The sequence below is a fragment of the Schistocerca piceifrons genome, chromosome 1 (assembly GCF_021461385.2).
Source record: "Schistocerca piceifrons isolate TAMUIC-IGC-003096 chromosome 1, iqSchPice1.1, whole genome shotgun sequence".
NCBI classification, from domain to species: Eukaryota; Metazoa; Arthropoda; class Insecta; order Orthoptera; family Acrididae; genus Schistocerca; species Schistocerca piceifrons.
The window spans coordinates 619,400,110-619,412,446 of NC_060138.1; the positions used below are offsets into that span (position 1 = coordinate 619,400,110).

The 12,337-nt window shown below is 39.6% G+C and overlaps 1 protein-coding gene across 1 annotated transcript in view; it reads left to right on the forward strand.

Annotated features, from left to right (window-relative positions):
- Positions 1 to 2,763: 2,763 nt before the first annotated feature.
- Positions 2,764 to 12,337, forward strand: part of LOC124804238 (pre-mRNA-splicing factor CWC22 homolog) — a 141,071-nt gene continuing 131,497 nt past the window's right edge. Inside the window, exon 1 of the mRNA XM_047264737.1 lies at positions 2,764 to 4,041. Within this exon, the coding sequence (XP_047120693.1) occupies positions 3,037 to 4,041 (1,005 nt within the window). The 5' untranslated portion in view covers positions 2,764 to 3,036. The remainder of the gene's footprint in view (positions 4,042 to 12,337) is intronic.

Consider the following 12,337-nt stretch of genomic DNA (forward strand, 5'->3'; position numbering starts at 1 on the left):
TCCATGCCCATAAATTAATTTAATGTTGTATAATTGTTTGTCTAAACCAAATAAAAAACCAGAATCCTTGGTGAAGGTAGTTCATTGACATCTTCGTCCCAGCAAGTTAAAACTATTAAGATTTATTCAGTCAGAATGCGAAATCAAGATTACTATCATTGTTAGGGCCATGTCTGTAAATATCATGTCTTTGTGATGTTGAATCACACAACTTTTTTTGTTTTTGGAATAAGGCATTTTTTAGTACACAGTGATGATTAAAATAATATTCTAAATTATTGAGAAGGTTGGACTACATGATTCATTATTCCACTGATTGTCTTTATTGCCACAGGAATACTGTTAGTGTGCACTAGTTTCCACAGAGACTAATACTAAGAAGTGTGTGTCCACCATCAGCTTCAATGTTATTTACATTACGGATGTTATGTGAAAAAACGATTAAGGGCACCTATTGTGTCTACTCTCTTTCCAACATTAAGCATAGGGTCATATTCTGGGGTAACTTGGCAGCAGCTAACAAATTTTTCAGAATACAAAAAAGGCCATTAGATTAAAGAATGATGTAAACCTAGAAACTACTGTATTCCCCTGTTTAAGAGCTTAGATACTCTACCTTTACCATATATTTACATTATGGAGACTCTCGCTTCTTTTTTTAACGAACGTAATGGGCAAGGAACAGTAGACTATTTAAACAGTGACAATCATCAGCTTGACAATGTTGTTGTCCAAAGACTGATATAATGCAGCTCTCCACACTACTCTACTTTGTGCAAGCCGCTTCACCTCAGAATACTTACCACAGTCTATGTTAGACTGTGATACTTACCGCAACCTACATCATGTTGAACCTGCTTGCTCTATTCATCTCTTTAATACCATTAACTATAAAAATATGTAAATTCCAGCAGCAAATATAAAAACAAACAAAAAATAACAAAGAAAGCAAGTGAAATGAGAATAGGCAAGCGATAGGGGAGTAGCCCAGCGTAGTACACATATTAACAGTTACTTTCAGAATGGTATGATCACTTAATATTAATTTCTGGTTCGAAACGTCAATGCAGCCAGGTGTTTTCGTGGTGCAGTAAATTTCTCTCAGTACACATCACAGTCTAACAATCGCGACACTCACTGCTGTAAAAGTTGTCACCGTTTGACAGCCGGAGAGGCACTAGCGCTCCAAGAATCCCTTACCTATGTGATTTACGGAATATTTTAACTATTTTTTTTGCCTCCAAGAGTTAGTGTAATATCAGAAGACATAGATGTTTCTAAAAATGATTCTACAATAAGCGCAAGTAGGGATAAAAATAATGAATCCAGTGGCACGTTACAATACATTCGTGAAGAAATACCTGTGAGTTTGGATAGAACTGCAGATTACCATGTTGATGTCAAAGGAATATAAACACATAGATACACAGGTAAGAAGCACGTGCAAAAGGGATCGATGCCACATTTGTCGTTCTGTAGGCATACTGTGTTTTAGTCATTGTCGCCTGTTGTCACAAGTACGATCTTCATCTTTATATTATTCTAAGAGGGACAAGCATCTGCCAAATAGTGGAAGAAATATACTGTGAGTGTAAATCCCAAGTCCTCGGAGCAAATAACACTGAGAGAAGTGCTGTCAAATGTTAAATTTGCCGTTAAGAGACTTACATACAATGACATATGCACTAGATTATCAGTACTGGAGAAATGCTGAACCTTCTGCTTTAAAAGGTGGAACATATTGTCACTTACTCCACATTTTATTTGTATACCTTCCACGTACCTCTGTAATGTACGCACTGATGGAAACTTAAAACATCCTGACAGAATCTGTATGCCTGAGTGCTGTAATATAATAAATTTAGCGCAAACAGCTTATTTTCGTCTTTCCATCTTGCAGATGGCATGCTAATCTGGCTTAACAATAAGTCAAGGGCATCTTTTTTTAAGTATAGGGTTCCTATAGTCTTCACTTGATCCTTCTGATACAGTTTCTGTTGCTGTCTGTACTTAAAATGATAGGCACTTTCCTTGTTCCGTAACAGTTTCGCACGAAGGCTAGCGATCTGATACTCCACACGCTTTTTCTAGACAAGAATAACTGCCCTTAACTTTATCACTTCATCGTCAAAACAGGTCTGTGATGATGATTCTGGCGTTGAAATATGGAGAGTTGAACTCGCTGCTTCTGTGCCATAGGAATGTTTTACTGCTTTAGACAGATTATTGAACCTTTATGGCAGTTTACTCTCCTTCGTCAGTTGAGATGGCTTACTTGGGAAGTCAAACAATGTGGTTACAGCATTCCACACTAGTTTATTATTGTTTGCATTCATGAGCTGATTTTGTTCAGCGTGTAGCGAACAAAACTTAACATTATCATAAAGGTAAACAGGGTCTTTTTTCACTAGCCAGTTTCTGCTGCAAAGGCGAAACATTAATTATCAATATAAATGTTGTTTCCAAGCGAATCCTGACGATACAGTTTAGTAATATTGTGGTGTCTACCTCTCAGGGTCTTAGGAAACCTAAAAAAAGGCCAGATGTGGTACCTTCTTCTTGTTGTTGCTGCAATTTATTGCGGTACCCTATGCCCCCATTTGTAAAAACCATTGTACAAACCAAAATAACTGCTGCTTGCTTTTGCTTTCACGATCGCACCGAACTGTTTTACTTACTGACCGCTTCGCGCGCTGCTGACGCAGTAGGTAGCAAAATCGAGGCTGTGGTTGCACGCATTGGATATGACATTTGTGTTCATTCCCGGAGGTTGTATAGATATCTGTGTCTTAAATTCTTTGCAATTGCAATGTTGTTGATGTTAGTGGTGTGTCCTGTTGTGCTTCCGTGCGTGTTGTTGTCGAGAAGTTGTTTAGAAGTATTATAAGTAGCGTCGTACTGATGCGAATTTTTCGTATGCTGTGTCAGAGCACCGTAGTATTGAATGTTTGTAATCTCAAGAGTATGGTGTAGGCCTCCATTGGTTATGGTGTTACAGATTATACAGTTTACTTGTCAGTGAAAGCAACAGACACAATGAGCCGCAATGAAACTGCGACGTATCGTTTATCGGACAAAGACGGAAGGAGTTCAGATACTTACCGGAAAGAAGACAGCGAAAAAAGCAAACAGAAAAGACATGAAGAGGATACAAGGGAAAATCAGTATAAAAGTCGCCGCAATAATTCAGGGTCAAGGTATAAGGATAAAGAACGCAATAGCAGAAGTAGGGATTGCAGTGCTTCGTTCGCTGATGATGAAACACAAAACCACCAGTACAGCAGGACAGAGCAGAATGGTTCAGGTAGAAGCAGGCGCTACGAAGATTCGAGGACTATGAGAGACAGGTATGGTAGCAGTCATGAACGAAGTGAAAGACGCGATTCCGACAGACACTATTCGGCTGACAAAGACGGTTATGAGAGATATTATTCAGATACACGTAGTTTCCATGATAACGGCGAAAATTTCAGGTTTAAGAGGTCTGAATATAGAAATAGCGATTGCTATTCAGGCAAGTCGTATACAGACAGGAAAGATAAGAAAAACGCTGGCAGTAAACACACTGACTATAGAGACAGTAGTAGGAGAAGTGACCATCGCAGCCCCAAGAAAGACAGTAGTACTGTATTGGATAACAGATCAAAACCCACTAGTGAATCGACAGCCACCGAAAGTGCAAACGTGACAATGGAACCACCGGCAGCTCCAGCACCGCAGAAAAAATCCCTCGATATGATTACATCAAAAACTGGAGGTGCATATATCCCTCCAGCTAAACTGAGAATGATGCAAGCCCAAATAACAGACAAAACAAGTGCTGCTTATCAGAGATTGGCTTGGGAGGCTCTTAAAAAGTCTATTCATGGCCACATCAACAAAGTTAACACGGGAAATATCGGTAAAATTGTTCGGGAACTTCTTCGAGAAAATATTGTTAGGGGCCGAGGATTGTTGTGTCGGTCTATTATACAGGCCCAAGCTGCATCACCCACTTTTACTCATGTTTATGCTGCTTTAGTTGCTGTTATCAATAGCAAGGTATGCTCTTAAGAAGTTTAATATGTACTTATGTCTATTTTAGTTTATGTTAAATAGTTGAGTAACAAGATATTGACACTATGAAAAAAGGATAGATTGGTGCTCATTATACAGGGAGACATTGAATTGCACAACAAAAAGACAGCTATACATGTAAGCCTTTCATCAAAGTATGGTGGAATTCAGTGCACCTGGAATCTTTACAGTCAGTTGTATTTTTAACTTTTTGGGTGGCTGCTTACTAAGCTGGCCTAAGTTTAACATGAGTGCTGCTTGTGTTAGTAAGCCTGCATTTATGAAACACTGCTAATGTTCGCAGAACATTTGATCTTATGAGTTCCCTTGTTTAGATGTTTATTGTCAACAAGTTATTTACCTATTTCATACAGTCCGTGACAGGTTGTAAGAATGAATCTTTCATTACAACTTCATTTTGGAGGGAGGGAGGGTGGGAGAAGTAGCTCTACATTGCAATCTGTGAACCTAATCTTCATACAAAAAAAGTGCCCACAGCAGCATGACGATCTGCAGTACACTCACCATCACCACCACACCTATTTAACTCTAGTATGCAACGTGATCCAAACCATTGTTGCACCCTTACATTGTAACATTTTGAGTTCAACTTGTTCCAATTTGTCCTCTCCCCTCAATGAATTGACATCTTCATTAGATCATTTAAAAAAATAAACATACAAATAGTATCTAGAAACATAGTAGATGTGGTTTTGCATACTAAATATGCAGTCAGACCTGAAGATGATATTTGGTTGGGTGTTGGTGATGCTAAAGAATGTGAATATAAAATCTTGTTTGTGCTAGCAGACTGATGTATAGCATAGTTAAGGATATGTCAGGTTGAAAGCTGATTCGCATGTTAGGAGGATAATTATAAGTCTTGTTATGGCATGTGTGTGGCACATGTTAGATTCTGATGAGTGATTTAGGTCACTATTTTGATGACATCATGGCTGAAACCAGATGGGTGGCATCAGCAAGGTCAGTATGTCCCTCTTCCAATTAATTACAAAAAAAAAGGTTGTATTTAGAGTTATTTATTTGTTCCAAAGTCAGTTGATGGAGTACACTACACACTCAGATTAAGCAACGTGGAATGCAATTAATAACAGAATTAGTCTGACCATAGTAACTTCCACCAAAGCATAAATTTTCCACAGTTTTGATATGCCAGTTTTATGTCAGTGATCTTGCTTAAGTATGAATAATAAAGTAATAATGTAGTTAGCATGTTGTCCACCATTAATTACCAAATGCGTTGCACATCATACACATTTGATGACTAATTGCTGATTCAGTCTGGCCTTGATAGTTTCCACTCAGTTCTGCTTGTGGTAATGTATCAGAAGTGTGTCACTGACCTCATTTTCTATTTGCTATCTGTCAAGTAAACAAATGGTTCAGTTGTTGTTGTTGTGGTCTTCAGTCCTGAGACTGGTTTGATGCAGCTCTCCATGCTACTCTATCCTGTGCAAGCTTCATCTCCCAGTACTTACTGCAACCTCGATCCTTCTGAATCTGTTTAGTGTACTCATCTCTTGGTCTCCCTCTATGACTTTTACCCTCCACACTGCCCTCCAATACTAAATTGGTGATCCCTTGATGCCTCAGAACATGTCCTACCAACCGATCCCTTCTTCTAGTCAAGTTGTGCCACAAACTACTCTTCTCCCCAATCCTATTCAATACTTCCTCATTAGTTACGTGATCTACCCATCTAATCTTCAGCATTCTTCTGTAGCACCACATTTCAAAGACTTCTATTCTCATCTTGTCTGAACTATTTATCGTCCATGTTTCACTTCCATACATGGCTACACTCCATACAAATACTTTCAGAAATGACTTCCTGACATTTAAATCTATACTCGATGTTAACAAATTTCTCTTCTTCAGAAACGCTTTCCTTGCTGTTGCCAGTCTACATTTTATAACCTCTCTGCTTCGACCATCATCAGTTACTTTGCTCCCCAAGTAGCAAAACTCCTTTACTACTTTAAGTGTCTCATTTCATAATCTAATTCCCTCAGAATCGCCCGATTTAATTCAACTACGTTCCATTATCCTCGTTTTGCTTTTGTTGATGTTCATCTTATATCCTCCTTTCAAGACACTGTCCATTCTGTTCAGCTGCTCTTCCAGGTCCTTTGCTGTCTCTGACAGAATTACAATGTCATCGGCGAACCTCAAAGTTTTTATTTCTTCTCCATGGATTTTAATACCTACCCCAAATTTTTCTTTTGTTTCCTTTACTGCTTGCTCAATATACAGATTGAATAACATCGGGGAGAGGCTACAACCCTGTCTCACTCCCTTCCCAACCACTGCTTCCCTTTCATGTCCCTCGACTCTTATAACTGCCATCTGGTTTCTGTACAAATTGTTAATAGCCTTTCGCTCCCTGTATTTTACCCCTGCCACCTTCAGAATTTGAAAGAGATTATTCCAGTCAACATTGTCATTAACTTTCTCCAAGTCTACAAATGCTAGAAATGTAGGTTTGACTTTTCTTAATCTAGCTTCTAAGATAAGTCGTAGGGTCAGTATTGCCTCACGTGTTCGCATTTTTCTACGAAATCCAAACTGATCTTCCCCGATCAGTTTGGTAATTTTCACATATGTCAACACCTGCTTTCTTTGGGATTGGAATTATTATATTCTTCTTGAAGTCTGAGGGTATTTCGCCTGTCTCATACATTTTGCTCACCAGATGGTAGAGGACTGGCTCTCCCAAGGCCGTCAGTAGTTCTAATGGAATGTTGTCTACTCGCGGGGCCTTGTTTCGACTTAGGTCTTTCAGTGCTCTGTCAAACTCTTCACCCAGTATCATATCTCCCATTTCATCTTCATCTACCTCCTCATTCATTTCCATAATATTGTCCTCAAGAACATCGCCCCTGTATAGACCCTCTATATACTCCTTCCACCTTTCTGCTTTCCCTACTTTGCTTAGAACTGGGTTTCCATCTGAGCCCTTGATATTCATACAAGTGTTTCTCTTTTCTCCAAAGGTCTCTCTAATTTTCCTGTAGGCAGTATCTATCTTACCCCTAGTGAGGTAAGCCTCTAGATCCTTACATTTGTCCTCTAGCCATCCCTGCTTAGCCATTTTGCTTTTCCTGTCGATCTCAATTAAATTCAGTATTTCTTCTTTCACCCAAGGATTTCTACTATCCCTCGTCTTTTTACCTACTTGGTCCTCTGCTGCCTTCACCACTTCACCACTTCATCCCTCAAAGCTATCCATTCTTCTTCTACTGTATTTCTTTCCCCCATTCTTGTCAATTGTTCCTTTATGCTCTTCCTGAAACTCTCTACAACCTCTGGTTCTTTCAGTTTATCCAGGTCCCATCTCCTCAAATTACCACCTTTTTGTAGTTTCTTCAGTTTTAATCTACAGTTCATAAACAATAGATTGTGGTCAAAGTCCACAGCTGCCCCTGGAAATGTCCTACAATTTAAAACCTGGTTCCTAAATCTCTGTCTTACCATTATATAATCTATCTGAAACTTGTCAGTATCTCCAGTGTTCTTCCATGTATACAACCTCCTTTTATGATTCTTGAACCAAGTGTTAGCTATGATTAAGTAGTGTTCTGTGTACAATTCTACCAGGCGGCTTCCTCTTTCATTTCTTAGCCCCAATCCATATTCACCTACTACGTTTCCTTCTCTTCCTTTTCCTACTGTCGAATTCCAGTCACCCATGACTATTAAATTTTCGGCTCCCTTCACTATCTGAATAATTTCTTTTATCTCATCATACATTTCTTCAATTTCTTCGTCATCTGTAGAGCTAGTTGGCATATAGACTTGTACTACTGTTGTAGGTGTGGGTTTCGTGTCTATCTTGGCCACAATAATGCGTTCACTATGTTGTTTGCAGTAGCTTACCTGAACTCCTATTTTTTTTATTCATTATTAAACCTACTCCTGCATTACCCTTATTTGATTTTGTATTTATAACCCTGTATTCACCTGACCAAAAGTCTTGTTCCTCCTGCCACCGAACTTCGCTAATTCCCACTATATCTAACTTTAATCTATCCATTTCCCTTTTTAAATTTTCTTATCTACCTGCCCGATTAAGGGATCTGACATTCCACGCTCCGATCCGTAGAACGCCGGTATTCTTTCTCCTGATTACGAAGTCCTCCTGAGTAGTCCCCGCCCGGAGATCCAAATGGGCGACTATTTTACCTCCGGAATATTTTACTCAAGAGGACACCATCATCATTTATCCATACAGTAAAGCTGCATGCCCTCGGGAAAAATTATGGTCGTAGTTTCCCCTTGCTTTCAGCCGTTTGCAGTACCACCACAGCAAGGCCGTTTTGGTTAGTGTTACAAGGCCAGATCAGTCAATCATCCAAACTGTTGCCCCGGCAACTACTGAAAAGGCTGCTGCCCCTCTTCAGGAACCATACATTTGTCTGGCCTCTCAACAGATACCCCTCCGTTGTGGTTGCACCTACGGTATGGCTATCTGTGTCGCTGAGGCACGCAAGCCTCCCCACCAACGGCAAGGTCTATGGTTCATGGGGGGGGTTTCAGTATGGATCTTGAATTGATAGCTCATTCGGTAAAAGCATTGCCTGTTGTGTGTTTGGATCCCAGTGTGACACACAGTTTTAATCTACTAGGAAGCTTCAAAAAGCTGCATAGCTCCACAGAAGACTGAAAAATTCTTTCTGAAAAGATCTCCTAGACTGTGTGTTAGCCATTTCTCTGTAGTATCCCATCTGGCAATATATACAGGAGAGCTGCTGTGAAGTTTGAAAAGTAGGAGAGATAGGTATGTCAGAATAGACATTAAGAGAATGGATCATTAGTCTTGGCTGCACAGCACAATCTGTAAGTGCATTGTGCATTGTAAAACCTAGATTCCATGCGCTGGTCAAGGACATTGAGCGAGCACCCAGTGCCCTCTGGGCATGAATACTGGACAAGATCCTCCAATACGGCTGTCTCAGGTAGCACCTGAAGAAGGCAACGAGTTACGTGGCCGAAATGTTGTGCCATAGTGACAAAAACATCTGGCAGTAGTCCCGATTATTCCACATGTCAACTAAACTTCTATTAGAAAACCTGAAGAAAAATGGGTATCAGAAATTTCACTTGATCTGTTAAGCTCAGCTGAAGTCTGCAGTACCATGAACACAAATAGCTACAAAATCAGTGCCGGAAATATCATTTGACCTGTATAACTTGAACCTAGTCCATGATACCACAAAACCACACACAGCTTCACGAATCCAGTATTGAACACTTCACCTATGCTGTGTAGCTAAAATGAAGACTGCGGTACCACAAAACCAAAACTCATAGAGCTAATATCGAAAAACTAATCTTACCAATGTAGTTGAAACAAATTCCTCGCTACCTACCAATGACAAACAAACATAATTACTTACGGCTAACAAGTAGCTCTACATTGCAATCTGTGAACCTAATCTTCATACAAAAAAAGTGCCCACAGCAGCATGACGATCTGCAGTACACTCACCATCACCACCACACCTATTTAACTCTAGTATGCAACGTGATCCAAACCATTGTTGCACCCTTACATTGTAACATTTTGAGTTCAACATGTTCCAATTTGTCCTCTCCCCTCAATGAATTGACATCTTCATTAGATCATTTAAAAAAATAAACATACAAATAGTATCTAGAAACATAGTAGATGTGGTTTTGCATACTAAATATGCAGTCAGACCTGAAGATGATATTTGGTTGGGTGTTGGTGATGCTAAAGAATGTGAATATAAAATCTTGTTTGTGCTAGCAGACTGATGTATAGCATAGTTAAGGATATGTCAGGTTGAAAGCTGATTCGCATGTTAGGAGGATAATTATAAGTCTTGTTATGGCATGTGTGTGGCACATGTTAGATTCTGATGAGTGATTTAGGTCACTATTTTGATGACATCATGGCTGAAACCAGATGGGTGGCATCAGCAAGGTCAGTATGTCCCTCTTCCAATTAATTACAAAAAAAAGGTTGTATTTAGAGTTATTTATTTGTTCCAAAGTCAGTTGATGGAGTACACTACACACTCAGATTAAGCAACGTGGAATGCAATTAATAACAGAATTAGTCTGACCATAGTAACTTCCACCAAAGCATAAATTTTCCACAGTTTTGATATGCCAGTTTTATGTCAGTGATCTTGCTTAAGTATGAATAATAAAGTAATAATGTAGTTAGCATGTTGTCCACCATTAATTACCAAATGCGTTGCACATCATACACATTTGATGACTAATTGCTGATTCAGTCTGGCCTTGATAGTTTCCACTCAGTTCTGCTTGTGGTAATGTATCAGAAGTGTGTCACTGACCTCATTTTCTATTTGCTATCTGTCAAGTAAACAAATGGTTCAGTTGTTGTTGTTGTGGTCTTCAGTCCTGAGACTGGTTTGATGCAGCTCTCCATGCTACTCTATCCTGTGCAAGCTTCATCTCCCAGTACTTACTGCAACCTCGATCCTTCTGAATCTGTTTAGTGTACTCATCTCTTGGTCTCCCTCTATGACTTTTACCCTCCACACTGCCCTCCAATACTAAATTGGTGATCCCTTGATGCCTCAGAACATGTCCTACCAACCGATCCCTTCTTCTAGTCAAGTTGTGCCACAAACTACTCTTCTCCCCAATCCTATTCAATACTTCCTCATTAGTTACGTGATCTACCCATCTAATCTTCAGCATTCTTCTGTAGCACCACATTTCAAAGACTTCTATTCTCATCTTGTCTGAACTATTTATCGTCCATGTTTCACTTCCATACATGGCTACACTCCATACAAATACTTTCAGAAATGACTTCCTGACATTTAAATCTATACTCGATGTTAACAAATTTCTCTTCTTCAGAAACGCTTTCCTTGCTGTTGCCAGTCTACATTTTATAACCTCTCTGCTTCGACCATCATCAGTTACTTTGCTCCCCAAGTAGCAAAACTCCTTTACTACTTTAAGTGTCTCATTTCATAATCTAATTCCCTCAGAATCGCCCGATTTAATTCAACTACGTTCCATTATCCTCGTTTTGCTTTTGTTGATGTTCATCTTATATCCTCCTTTCAAGACACTGTCCATTCTGTTCAGCTGCTCTTCCAGGTCCTTTGCTGTCTCTGACAGAATTACAATGTCATCGGCGAACCTCAAAGTTTTTATTTCTTCTCCATGGATTTTAATACCTACCCCAAATTTTTCTTTTGTTTCCTTTACTGCTTGCTCAATATACAGATTGAATAACATCGGGGAGAGGCTACAACCCTGTCTCACTCCCTTCCCAACCACTGCTTCCCTTTCATGTCCCTCGACTCTTATAACTGCCATCTGGTTTCTGTACAAATTGTTAATAGCCTTTCGCTCCCTGTATTTTACCCCTGCCACCTTCAGAATTTGAAAGAGATTATTCCAGTCAACATTGTCATTAACTTTCTCCAAGTCTACAAATGCTAGAAATGTAGGTTTGACTTTTCTTAATCTAGCTTCTAAGATAAGTCGTAGGGTCAGTATTGCCTCACGTGTTCGCATTTTTCTACGAAATCCAAACTGATCTTCCCCGATCAGTTTGGTAATTTTCACATATGTCAACACCTGCTTTCTTTGCGATTGGAATTATTATATTCTTCTTGAAGTCTGAGGGTATTTCGCCTGTCTCATACATTTTGCTCACCAGATGGTAGAGGACTGGCTCTCCCAAGGCCGTCAGTAGTTCTAATGGAATGTTGTCTACTCGCGGGGCCTTGTTTCGACTTAGGTCTTTCAGTGCTCTGTCAAACTCTTCACCCAGTATCATATCTCCCATTTCATCTTCATCTACCTCCTCATTCATTTCCATAATATTGTCCTCAAGAACATCGCCCCTGTATAGACCCTCTATATACTCCTTCCACCTTTCTGCTTTCCCTACTTTGCTTAGAACTGGGTTTCCATCTGAGCCCTTGATATTCATACAAGTGTTTCTCTTTTCTCCAAAGGTCTCTCTAATTTTCCTGTAGGCAGTATCTATCTTACCCCTAGTGAGGTAAGCCTCTAGATCCTTACATTTGTCCTCTAGCCATCCCTGCTTAGCCATTTTGCTTTTCCTGTCGATCTCAATTAAATTCAGTATTTCTTCTTTCACCCAAGGATTTCTACTATCCCTCGTCTTTTTACCTACTTGGTCCTCTGCTGCCTTCACCACTTCACCACTTCATCCCTCAAAGCTATCCATTCTTCTTCTACTGTATTTCTTTCCCCCATTCTTGTCAATTGTTCCTTT